This window comes from Eutrigla gurnardus (genome assembly GCF_963514095.1).
Source record: "Eutrigla gurnardus genome assembly, chromosome: 22".
Classification (NCBI taxonomy): domain Eukaryota; kingdom Metazoa; phylum Chordata; class Actinopteri; order Perciformes; family Triglidae; genus Eutrigla; species Eutrigla gurnardus.
In genome coordinates this window covers 1,060,799-1,074,148 of record NC_139933.1, presented here as the reverse complement: position 1 = coordinate 1,074,148, position 13,350 = coordinate 1,060,799, and the positions used below count along the sequence as shown (strand labels likewise).

Here is a 13,350-nt window from a genome sequence, read left to right as displayed (position 1 = left end):
TTCTCCGAGCACTACTAAGCTAATCAACTTCATCTCTGTAACAGCACTAATAGAAAGCGGTCACAATTTAATGTGTCACTCGTGGTTAAAACGTCAGATTAACACGATGGACGGGTCCTTTGCTGCCCCATCTGCCGCTCGCCTGCCCTGCAAATCCAATTATGTTCTTACGTCCCTCTCGGGCTAAAAATAGTCAAAAATGAAGCAAAACGCAGGAGCAACACGTCATTAGTTGTGAGCAAATGTTGTTACAGAGCTGATGTGTGGAGACGATTGATCTGTCATGAGGAACTGAGTGTGTGAGAGTGTGTGTGAGAGTGTGTGCGTGTCACAAGCTGCCATGATAGACGGTCGGACGAGGGAGCGGTGGCTGGGATGGCAGCGGGGGATGCATGAGAGGACGAAGGATTAGGTTCCGAGTGGCGGATATCTAAGAAGAATCTTTTCACACATCGGATGAATCAAGGTAACGTGTGAAAACCCCGTTCTAATGCTTTTAGTCTGAACGTTGCTCATCAAACCGCCTGCAGGCCCAGAGATGTGTGTTTGCAGACACAGAGCTGGCTGGGCCGGGTTTTTGCCGCAATTTCTTCTTGTTTTTAATATATATGCTGCTTATGAAGACTGCAACGTAGAAAACTGAATGGAACGAAGCATCAAATAATTTACTCAAACTCACACAGTGCTCAGTCAGATTTATAGATACATAAAGGTAATAAAACAGCACAACGTAACATTTACTTTTTATTTATTTATTTATTTATTTATCTCAATCATTCAACATACTGTAAATTTAAAGGAAATACAAACATAAATCAGATTCATCCAGAAATCAAATACATTGAGAAGGAGCAAATGCATATCATCATGTGATTAAATTAAAATCATTGTAATTGTTTTCACTTTTTTTGATATGTTGCAGCAGCAGAACCATGTGTGAATCATATCAACCATAATGGCTGAATTCCATTTAGCTGCTGGTAGTAACGACATCACGGTCACGGATGTCTGACTGCACTAACAGCAGATCTTAATATTTGCATCAACAACACACATGCTTTTTTTCCTGCAGCAACAAGTCGATATGTCCGCCGTGAAAACGACCTTTACTGATTGACTGTTGCCATGGGTGAATCCAAAGTACACTTAACCTGATTAACAGAGTAGTACATTCAATTAATTAAAGGAAGTAAAGTAAATTAAAGTCAACGAAGGAAGTTGAGTCGTCAGTGTAGGAACAACAACAATCCACATTCTTCCATTTCAGAGTGTGATGTTAATCCTCTGCTTTTTCCAAAGCTGTTAAAACGGCAGCTTCCTGGAATCTTATGAAACAAAAACCTTCCTGCATGTTTGCTTTTATTTATTCATTTTTAAGTTAAAGTCATCAGTACAGATTGTTTTAATTTTACGGCAAAAGGATGAAAGCAAAACCGTATTGGGTTTTTTCTTCCAATTAGATATAATTCCACTAAACCTTAAGCTTGTCTGTCTGAAAGTCTGACCTCTGACCTCGAAATGTTCACTACTGCCTACTTAGTAGTGAGATTGTAGCCCACTAGGACATTCAGCCTGTTTGTTAACGCACCATGTTATACACTAGCAGTACAGCGTTGAGTGTGTTTGAATCCCAGCAGGATGGGAACGTTTGTGACCCTGGCAGAAGTGTTGGAGGCCCGGGGTTCAAAACTGGACGAGGATGAGGTCTGGTGTCTGCTGCTCGCCACCGCTGAGGCCTTACTGGACATTTCCAAAAAAGGTAGCCGCTCATCAGACCCCCATTTCCTCCCGATTCCAACTGTTCTAGTCCTTTTTTTCTCAGGCAGCGTTCAAGAGCATCGGAAACAATCACCGTTCTGCATTCTGCTGTGTTCAGGCTCAGGCAACATGTGCAGTGTGCTGAGCCCGGGGTCGGTGCTGCTGTCAGCCAATGGGAGTCTGGCGTTCAAGAGCTGCGCCCGATACGAAGACGTGGCCTCCTTCACGGCTCCGGAGATCCAGCAGGGTCACGCCGCTTCCAGCAGGACTGCAGCCGAGAAGGTGGGAAACTCATAACGTATTTAACCTATTTAAGGGGTACAATATCACGGTTTACACGGAGAAAACGCACCAGACCATCATGAAATATGAAGAAATCCTATAAAACGTTTTTAATCAGCCTACTGTTTTTCATTTTTAAGCTTTTAATCAACTTTTGTTTGTACAGGAGTACATCATGGTATTTTATAATTCCAATAATGCATATAGAGTAGAACTTTACATATATTATATAAGAGCAGACATGTATGAGGATCCTTTCCTTGTCCTTGTGCCCTCAGATGGTGGTGTACTCCCTGGGGATGACTCTTTATTGGTGTGTTGATTACCAGCTTCCTCAGAATCAGGTACTCCTTCTGTCTCAAACTCATTCCTGCGTGTTCTTAGTCCTCGTGATGTCCACATTGCCGGCGCTTGTCTCTCCCCAGCCGGTCCAGCTGAGCACCGAGCTGGAGGGTTTGCTGCTGAGCATGTGTGAGGACATGGTGATCCGGCGGAGCGACCTGCTGACGGTGCTGGAGACCTGCGAGCTCCACCACCGGGCCGCCATGCTGCCGCCGGCAGAACGGCTCATCAGGCAGCTGGTAGAGGACGTCTACAGGAACTCAGTGAGTGGATGGATGATGGATGGATGATGGATGGATGGAGGTCAGGAGGTGGTGTTTGGTTTTGGTTGACGATGGCACCGACCCTCTTCGCTTGTTCCCTTGTTTGTTCCTTTGACCTCGACAGTGATGTGTTTGCAGGTGGATCACGTGTCGATGTCTGAGAACGGATCCCGGCTGACGGACCGCAGTCAGATGATCAGGGACCGATTACACAGTAAGAAGCGGATCCCTTCTGTCACATTTAAAGTGTGTTGCTGTCTGGAAGAGCATCCATACGAGGGTTGGATCAATCCTTAATGCAAAGACGTTTTTAGACATTCACCGTGTTAGATATGAAAGCTATGAAAGCTAAGCTACAGATTTGTTTTCCAGGAGGCTCTTTTAGTAAATCCACATGGGAGCTGAAGAAGAGGGTTTCTAGAAAATTCTCTGGAGCATCGTATTCATGCGAGCCATCGGGGTATGAAGCATTATTTATTATTTATAAACCCGCCTACAGGTTTGAAGCACCGTAAGAAGTTTGAGATGTTTCTGATGTGATAAAAACAGCGAAATGTTTGACTTGATCTTGATTCCCATTGGGCTGAGAATGGAAATCTGATCTATTTTTTTCCCAGCATTCCCTTGGGCGGTCGGCACCAGGAGAGTTACGGCAGCTGGCAGCAGCTGAACCGTGGGCCCTGCAGTCCGTTCATGGACGGTAACCGAAACGCCGACTCCAGATCCCTCGCACAGTTTGAATCCTCCATGAGTCTGAGTGACAAGAAAGTGAAGGTGAGTACAGAATAATATATCATGTTGTATGATATAATAATAGAAGATTGTAATCGTGTATCATTTCTTGCAGGACATGGGTCCCGAGTTTATCAGAATGCTTGATGAGCCGACGGTCGTCTTGGAGCTGCCTGGATCCATCGTGGTGAGAAGACTTCAGACTGCAAACATCTGACTTGTTGGTTTATTGGTTTTCATATTTAATGATTTTCTCCGTCGCAGTCAAAGAAAGGGAAGTCTCCGATCACGCAGAGGGAGCTGAGCGTGGTGATGCCGAACGGCCAGAGCATCCTGGTGAAGTGTGAGGTGAAGTCCAGAGGAGGCGACGTCTTCGACATGATCGTGGCTCACTCCAACCTGGTGGAGCATTTCTACTTCGGCCTTGCTTACATAGACGGTAAAGAGGTTTAAAAAGCATCTTCATTAGAAGTCATGCCTTATTGGTGTGAACTCATGGTTTTGCCGTTCGTCTTTCTGGTCAGATAACGAGTTTTTCTTCGTGGACAACGATATGAAGATTTCCAAAGTTGCTCCCGATAGCTGGAAGAAAGTGCCTACAACCACCTTCGTGCTTTTCTTCAGGGTCAAATTCTTTGTCAATGACGTTTCTCTTCTTTTGTAAGTATTTATTCTTCCTTCTCTTTCTGCAAAAAGTTGCAAAATGTGTCTTGTAAAGTGTGAAAACCTTGTGTTTCAGGCAAAAACAGACCCGCCACCAGTTCTACCTGCAGCTCAGGAAGGACCTCCTGGAGGACCGGCTGTCATGCCACGAGGAGACGGCCTTGTACCTCGGAGGGCTCGCCCTGCAGGCCGAGTGTGGAGACTGCATGCCTGAGGTTTGTGCACCGCAAACACCAACAAAACATCCACATGATTTTATAAGAACTGAAGAAACATTAACTTTATTATCAACATTTATTTATGTTTATTTTACACATTTAACACATTCACAAACATAAATAACCATATATACTTACATAAGTACAGTAGAAACGAAACAATAATAATTAGTGTGAAGCAATGTTGATGATGACGTTCCTCCAAAATAAAAGCTCGTGTTGCGTTCAGGTGTACGGTAGGAGCTACTACCGGCCCGACCAGTACGTCTCCAAGAGCGTGATGGAGAAACGTGCCTTGCCTTCCATTCAGGCGGAGCTGCTGCGACTTCACACCAACAACGCTCAGATGCTCACCGACGAATCAGAGCTCGAGTTCCTCAAGGTGGGAAAACGATCAAAGTCTGGCAGCACAACTGTGACGACCAATAACATCACAATTACCGCTCTCTGATTGGCCCTCCAGGTGTGTCAGCAGCTGCCTGAGTTCGGCGTGTTGTTCCACCGCGTGACGCGGGAGAAGAAGCCCTCGGAAGGAGAGATCATCCTCGGGATCTGTGCCAAGGGGGTCGTGGTCTACGAGGTCAGAGATGGCTGCCGGACCACCGGGCAGACTTTCCACTGGAGGGACACGGCAACCATCTCCTCCAATGTGAGTCGTAGTTTCATTCCTTTTATTGGGAAATTGATGCAGAACTAACTAAAGGCCTTGGGGGTCCCTCCACCAGGTCTCTGTAGGCCTTGGGGGTCCCTCCACCGGGTCTCTGTAGGCCTTGGGGGTCCCTCCAACCCCTTTTGGGGGTCCAAACAAATAAATGTTTCTTTCATGTTCCTGCAGAGGCATAAATTTGTGGTCGAGAGCCGAGGCAGCAAGAAGAAATACATCTTCATCACGGAGAGATCGAAGATCGCCAAATATCTGTGTAACCTCTGTTCAGCCCAACACAAGTTCAACAATGAGATGAGCTCCCGCCAGCTCAGCCACAGCCTGGTCTCAGGTCAGCTGCTGCAACATCACTGTTGCTGCCAAGTTAAAGAGAACGTGCTGACTCAGCCCCTCCCCCGTGTGTCCTTGTTGACCTCCAGAGGAGAACATGGTGCAGTATGCGACGGTGTGCCGCGCTCAGAGCGGCCAGCTGAAGTCCTTCTCCTGCTCGGAGACGCCGCAGGACGACAGCGGCCTGACCACGCCGCAGGACGAGTCCCTGAATAAGCTGTGTGATGATGTCACCGCCAGGATCATCAGGCAGCAGCGCCTCATCGATCAGAGGTACAAACAAACCCCACTTCCTGCTGTCTGAGGACAGCATCGCGTCTTCATTTTGATCTGTGATGATTCTGCAGCACCTGCTCCAGCAGTCAGCCCAGCAGCACCGGGATGCGTTCGCCAGCCTGCTCTCAGAGGAGCGGCTCTGAAGCACCGTCGGGATCCCCGGCAGCCAGAGGTATGAACAACTACACCGCTCAAAACAAGCAACAACATCATCAAAAGTCTCTGCAACTGAGAACTGAGTGGGAGAAAAATCAAAAAAGAGTTGCTGAACCATTTGTGGCTATCTAATTTACTTACTTCCTCACAGATGGGATTGTGTTGTTAAATGGAATACATTTATGAACGACGGCTGAATGATTCAGCACTTTTATGTGTTTTTGTGCTTCGTGTTTTACAGAAACACCGACAAAATTGGGCTCGCCGTCGGAGAGAGAGGTCATATGTGTTTCTTTAAAGAAAGACCCAAAGCTCGGCCTGGGTGAGCTGACGACACTTTAATATTCAACATCAACACAGAAGACACGACCCCGAGAGGAAGTGCTCAGATTCGGATGTAACTGTATAGACAGACTCCGGTTCTAAAAAGTGAAGCCAACGCTGAAGTGCCTTTAACTTGCATTCTCCCTGCTGGCCACCAGGGGGCGACTCCTCTCTGTTTGTATAGAAGTCTATGAGAAAATGGTCCTACTTCTCTCTGCTGGCCACCAGGGGGCGACTCCTCTCTGGTTGTATAGAAGTCTATGAGAAAATGGTCCTACTTCTCTCTTGACGTCATATCTCAGTTAATGTTGTAAACATGAGTTTATGGTCTCAATCTCTAGTCTTCAAAACATACGATAGCGTCCACTTTTTATATACAGTCCATGGATCCGCACCATCAACGACCCTTTGGCTTGTATTTATTAAATACAAACCCGACCTCTATTGTTCGGAGAATGTTCCAGAACGAAACTGATAAAAAGAAGAAAAAGTCGCAATTACAAGTCTTTCAGGACCACGGACAGCGCAACGGATTTATCGATACAGATTTTAATGTTTGAATGGATCTTCGCAGCAGAATGCTTGAACAGAAATGAATGTGATAAATGTTCTAGACCATGTAGGTGATGTTGAACAGGAAGTCGACACGTTTGTGGTTTGGGTTCATACAGGTGTCGTGATAGTGGGCGAGGACACCGTCGGCCATTATGACTTGGGCATCTTTGTTGCCTCCATTGTGCCTGGAGGACCCGCGGATAAGGACGGACGCATCCGACCAGGTTGGGAGTCATCTTTACCTCTTAACTATTTCAAAGAGTACATTTGTAGAAATGTGGGAAAGGAGCTCAGAGAGTTAGTGGGAGGGGTGGGATTCGGTCCCAGGCCCTTTGGGGGGGGGTCACATGTCAGTTCAGAGGTGACAGGGAGGGGTCTTCAAACTCCCCCTGCCACCGGACACCGGCGCCCCGCCTCACTGTGACCTTTGCCTGCAGGTGGTCGTTTGATCTCTCTGAACCACATCAGCCTGGAGGGCGTGACCTTCAGCGAGGCGGCAGAGGTCATGCAGAGCAGCCCCGAGGAGGTGCAGCTCATTATCTCACAGCCAAAAGGTGCTCCATGTGTGTGTGTTATAATTCTTGAAATTTGGAAATTCTGTTGACTTTGGACAGATCCAGGTTATGCTAAGCTAAGCTAGCTCATATTGCATATACTGTATGAAGATTTTAAAACTGTAGTATTTTGAGTTTTGAGTATTTTCTCCCCAGTGGGCCTCAGTCCCGGCAGTGTGCGCTCTAGTGGCTTGAGGAACTACGAGTCCCAGACCACATCGGGAGACGACAGCTTGGACGAGCTCGTCTCCGTCATGATGGCGCCAAAGATGGGAAACCGGCTTCACGTCCCACGAGTACGAGCCGCCGGTGCACAGGTCAGACAATAGCTTTACTTATGACCTTTTTAAGGGTCATTAGGTCATCTGTAGCCTTTAAGAGCATTCAGACACAGGACTGACGTGAATCCTGTTCCTGTCTGTGTTTCAGGACGTCTGCAGTCTGTCTCCACCTCTGAACCATGTGAGACCAGAAGAGGTCACCGTGGAGCTCAGGAAGGTCTCAGGGAGTCTGGGCATCAGCATCTCCGTGAGTTTAGCAAATAATTTGGAAAAGAAAATCTGAGGGAACTTCTTTAAAAGTTCAAATGTTGGATTACTGATGTGGAAAATGCTTTGGTCTATAAAATCCTGATCCTCCCGCTAAACCAGCCTTAGACCCTGAACCCTCAGGGCCGAACTGACGTCACCTGGTAGATGAGTGAGTGTGTGAGGCTGCGAGGGCTTAAAATAGTAGAAATACGAATACGAAGAGTACGTCACGTTCCTTTAATGAGACCTAAATGGAATTGTACGTTTTTACTGCCTGCTGATTTGAACGCTTCACCACTCGTTTTGTCAAAAGGTAAAATTAATGTTTGATGATGATGAACTCGGTGTGTAATATCAGCCCGTTCCTCTGATGTCTTAAATCCTGAATGATTCTGTGTAAATGTGTAGTTGCCTCTGTGTATCACAGCGATGTTCTGAATGAACGTGTCCTCGTTAATAATTCAGGGTGGCGTCGACACCAACCTTCCTAATGGAGGCTTGTACATCAGAAGCCTCGTTCCGGGAGGAGCTGCCGAGAGCGACGGTCGTCTACATGCAGGTATTACAGCTAAATACCTCCAACAGAGCTGAAGCCTCGGGCACGGAGAAGAATCTCTCATTTAATAAGCATCCCGAGACACAGGATTATTAAAATGCAGGTTTATAATCCATCCATCTAAATGTGGATGTGTTATTTATATAAAGCCTCTGTTATTCCTCCAATAAACAGTAATGATCAGAAAGTTACAAATTACATTCAGATGAAAGTAGAAGACAGGAATAAAGAAAGTTTAATTGCTTCTTTATTTGCTTGATAAAATAAGAACTTGCAAAAAACAAATTGAGATGAATATTTTAACATCTTCCCTCGAGGCAGAACCAGCCTGTACAAACACAACCCAGTTAACACTTTCAAGAGAGAGAGCAGTAATCCAAGCCAAGAATCCTAACCAACACAAGGATCTGATGGAGCAGGAGGAAACTGTGATTGATCCGTCTGTTTATTGATCTGTGACAGGTAACAGACTGATGGAGGTGGATGGGATTAGCTTCCGTGACTTCAGCTACCAGCAGGCTGTGGAGCATCTGAGTCGAACTGGGGAGGTAATGGACCAATATCTTAATACGCTGATGATGGTGGTCATTATGTACCCGATCACCTTCTCCTCATCCCGATCACTTCCTCATCCCGATCACCTTCTCCTCGTCCTGATCACCTTCTCCTCATCCCGATCACCTCCTCATCCTGATCACCTTCTCGTCCCTATCACCTCCTCATCCCGATCACCTCCTCATCCCGATCACCTTCTCGTCCCGATCACCTCCTCGTCCCGATCACCTTCTCGTCCCGATCACCTCCTCGTCCCGATCACCTTCTCGTCCTGATCACCTTCTCCTCGTCCTGATCACCTTCTCGTCCTGATCACCTTCTCCTCGTCCCTATCACCTCCTCGTCCCTATCACCTTCTCGTCCCTATCACCTCCTCATCCCGATCACCTTCTCGTCCTGATCACCTCCTCGTCCCGATCACCTTCTCCTCGTCCTGATCACCTTCTCCTCATCCCGATCACCTCCTCGTCCTGATCACCTTCTCGTCCCTATCACCTCCTCATCCCGATCACCTTCTCGTCCTGATCACCTCCTCGTCACGATCACCTTCTCCTCGTCCTGATCACCTTCTCGTCCCGATCACCTTCTCGTCCTGATCACCTTCTCCTCATCCCGATCACCTCCTCATCCTGATCACCTTCTCCTCATCCCGATCACCTCCTCATCCTGATCACCTTCCCCTCATCCCGATCACCTCCTCGTCACGATCACCTTCTCCTCATCCCGATCACCTCCTCGTCACGATCACCTTCTCCTCATCCCGATCACCTCCTCATCCCGATCACCTTCTCCTCGTCCTGATCACCTTCTCCTCATCCCGATCACCTCCTCATCCTGATCACCTCCTCGTCCCGATCACCTTCTCGTCCTGATCACCTCCTCGTCCTGATCACCTCCTCGTCCCGATCACCTCCTCGTCCCGATCACCTTCTACTCATCCCGATCACCTCCTCATCCCGATCACCTTCTCCTCATCCCGATCACCTCCTCGTCCCGATCACCTTCTCCTCATCCCGATCACCTCCTCATCCTGATCACCTTCTCCTCATCCCGATCACCTCCTCGTCACGATCACCTTCTCCTCATCCCGATCACCTCCTCGTCACGATCACCTTCTCCTCATCCCGATCACCTCCTCGTCACGATCACCTTCTCCTCATCCCGATCACCTCCTCATCCCGATCACCTTCTCCTCGTCCTGATCACCTTCTCCTCATCCCGATCACCTCCTCATCCCGATCACCTACTCGTCATGATCACCTCCTCGTCCTGATCACCTTCTCCTCGTCCCTATCACCTCCTCGTCCCTATTACCTCCTCGTCCCGATCACCTTCTCGTCCCGATCACCTCCTCGTCCCGATCACTTACTCGTCCCGATCACCTCCTCGTCCCTATCACCTCCTCGTCCCGATCACCTTCTCGTCCCGATCACCTCCTCGTCCTGATCACCTTCTCCTCGTCCCTATCACCTCCTCGTCCCGATCACCTTCTCGTCATGATCACCTTCTCCTCGTCCCGATCACCTTCTCGTCCCGATCACCTTCTCCTCGTCGCCTCCTCCCTCTCCTCCAGGTGGTGACTCTGGTCGTGGAGAGGTGCATGAACCTCTCCAGGGTTTCTTTCGGCGGAGACACCATCAGCAGCGGCTCCAACCAGAGCTTCAGCCCGGCCAGCCCGCGGAGGATCAGCAGCTTCTCGTCCGTCAGCACGGCGCCGAACGCCGCCTCGTACCAGCCGCGGGACTACAGCTTTGTCACCGACGGTAGGAGAACCCAGATTAGAGACGCTGACTCTTAAACTTCAAAGCACGATACGTGCCTCAACAAACCGAGGAAGCAAGATCTCTAACTGGGAACTGCTCAGAAATAGTTGCACACGGCTTTTGCATAATTATTGAGAGACAGAACCCTGCGTGAGAGAACCTGACACCTCTAAGCTGTTCTGTGCTTTAATAGCTAGTCTGACTGCTTCAAGGTGAACCTTCACACACTTCCGTCTCCTCATCCTGATCTTCCTTCCTGACCCTGACCTTCCCCTTCTTATCCCTCTGGTCTCCTTTATCCTTCAGCCTCTCCTTCTATAAGTGGCGTTCCCCATCCTCCGCTCGAAAAGGCAGATCACACGTTTAAACGCAGCGTTGATTCTTCCTCTACGGCGACCATTAAAGACACGTGAGGCCAGAGTAGACGATGAACTTCCAAATAAGGCCTGCTGCTGGGAAAATAGCTTACAGGGATAGAAAAAGCGTATACATGGCTGCTACTGGACCACTTATGTCTCTGGACTGTCCTTTTAGTCACTTAAAAATTCCACTTATTATAATCAACAACCGAGGAGTCGTTTAGCATTTAGCTTAGCATGACTAGTCTGTGTCAGACGTCCAACCAAATGTATTTCTAAAGTATTTGAATGATTAACAACTCAGTTTTAATTGAAACGATGTCCATCTCGCTCTTCGCTGTTCTTCAGTGCTCTGCTCACACTTTACATCGCCTGTCGCCCTCCATCACCACGCTGCTGCTGCTCATTCACCACCTCCACCTGTAGGCTCCACCTGTAGGCTCACTCCCCCGATCCACATAAACATCTAATCAGTTTTATTTTGTTCTCTTTCCTTCCCTCCTCTCCTCCCGACCTCCAAACCCGCAGACAACACCCAGGAAGTGACGCTGACTAGGAGCGCCTACGGCCTGGGCTTCAGCTTCCTGATGTGTGAGCTGGATGCGCCCACGCCGGCCTTCGGCAGCATGGTCCGGATCAAGGAGCTGTTCCCGGACCAGCCAGCCCGGCAGAGCGGCAGGATCCAGGAGGGGGACGTCCTGTTGGCCATCAACGGCCAGTCGCTCAAGGAGCTGTCTTACCCAGTATGTCCATTTAAAAATGTGTCTCAGTCCTTCATCTACTGATATGGGATTTACAATTATTATCATTTTCATCACGTGACTAAATCTTCAAATCGGAATATTAAGGATCTTTTTTTGTAATCACTTCGCCTGTAAGAACCATCAGCCACGGTGGAATGTAACGAAGTACATTTACTCTAAGCTACTAGTACTTGTATTTCGAGTACTTGTATACCTTATTCTCACCCTGAATACATTATTTTATAGCCTTTTTGTTGAAAATACTGACATGCAAGTTGTATTGGAGGAGGCTGTTAGAAGTTCTCTCTTCTGCCTGTAGAGGGTGCTAAAGCTGTTCAAGTATTCACCACCTGAGGTTCAACTGACTCTCTGCCGGCCTGCAGCAGGTACACACACACACACACACACACACACACACACACACAGACCTGTGCCCGGTGGATCCATCTATTTGTGTTGTCTGCAGGGATCCTTCCTTCCATTGATCAGTTTACTGGCAGGTGAGTGGCGTCCCAGCATCAGCATCAGCATCAGCATCAGCATCAGCGGGTGTTCAGAAGCAACGCCGAGCTTCCTGCTCAAACAGGAAGTGGTGCCGGAGACCGGTGGGTCTTATCGAGGGACTCCAACTCTGCTGAGAGGTCAGTGATGCTGTCGACCCTCCTGATGAGCAGACAGGTTTATCTGATGCAACATGACCTGGTCTTGTGTTTTGTGTTTTGCAGGCAGACAGGAAGGAGGAAGCAGTGACGGAGAGGTTGGAGATGGAATGTGGACGGTTTGTGATTTAAGCTCTAATTAAATCAAAATGTGAGGAACTGGATGATGAAGGAGCTTCACGGCACAAACGTCCAAGATTAAAGTCACAAACGTTTCAGGTGTTGAGATCAAGATGAAGGCCGACTTCAACGACGGCTGCTGTAGGGGGGTAGGAAGTGGTCTGGACCCCGACTCTGGTCCACACCGGCCCAGTGGTTCATGTGGTCCCGTCCCTCGTTTCCGATTGTATTTGATTTCACACAGAAGTTCTAATTCATCCAGAAATTCAGCTCTGATCTTAAAAACCCAGAATCTACACGATGTTTCCTTAAGATTTAACAATATTTCAGAACATTCACTGAAACCCTGAACCAGATCTTCTTCTGTGCCATCCAGACTCGGTGCTCTGCAGGTTTTCACATGAACCAGCAGAATCCGGTTTATTGCCAAGTAGCTTTTGTTACACACAAGGAATATGCATCCATGCAATAATAATAAATATAGAAATAATTATGTAAAAGTGTATCTGGATTCAAATCAAAGAGCTGTGCTGTTGGTTTTACCGTTTATTATTTTGTTGATTAAATATGAAAAATAAATGAAATTTGTCACATAAACATAAGCTTTTTTAAAATCTTTTACCAACATTTCGGTTCGTCTCCGGGTCACATGGTGGCAGCAGCGTGCTACGAGTCAGCTTGTATGGAATCATCGGTACTTATTTTTCTATATATGTTTTTCTCTATGTTTCTTTATTTCAGACTGAACTGAAATTAATTGTAAAATAATTGATATGAGGAGATTGTGAATGACATTTCTCTATTAAAAGAAATGTACACAATTCGGTGTTGGTTCTATTTTTAATGTTCGTTTGAATTTACACTGTTTTGTTTTCACAAAACCCTTGAACACAAACTCTCATTATCTCCCAAAAACAAAACATTAAACTGAATCTGACCTGAAACAGG

At 47.4% G+C, this 13,350-nt stretch overlaps 1 protein-coding gene across 1 annotated transcript; it reads left to right on the top strand.

Annotated features, from left to right (window-relative positions):
- Nucleotides 1–198: 198 nt before the first annotated feature.
- On the top strand, nucleotides 199–13,156 carry frmpd2 (FERM and PDZ domain containing 2). The gene is made up of 29 exons (XM_084039725.1): nucleotides 199–466; nucleotides 1,638–1,759; nucleotides 1,877–2,040; nucleotides 2,319–2,384; nucleotides 2,466–2,645; nucleotides 2,784–2,859; nucleotides 3,018–3,105; nucleotides 3,263–3,419; nucleotides 3,493–3,564; nucleotides 3,642–3,816; nucleotides 3,902–4,037; nucleotides 4,117–4,255; nucleotides 4,488–4,640; nucleotides 4,722–4,907; nucleotides 5,094–5,253; nucleotides 5,342–5,525; nucleotides 5,600–5,700; nucleotides 5,926–6,006; nucleotides 6,680–6,787; nucleotides 7,001–7,117; nucleotides 7,274–7,434; nucleotides 7,547–7,645; nucleotides 8,113–8,206; nucleotides 8,666–8,751; nucleotides 10,332–10,521; nucleotides 11,409–11,623; nucleotides 11,943–12,009; nucleotides 12,090–12,264; nucleotides 12,349–13,156. Exons 2-28 carry the CDS (start codon nucleotides 1,639–1,641, stop codon nucleotides 12,125–12,127), a joined length of 3,414 nt encoding a protein of 1,137 aa, XP_083895851.1. The 5' UTR covers nucleotides 199–466; nucleotide 1,638; the 3' UTR covers nucleotides 12,128–12,264; nucleotides 12,349–13,156.
- The last annotated feature ends 194 nt before the right edge of the window (nucleotides 13,157–13,350 follow it).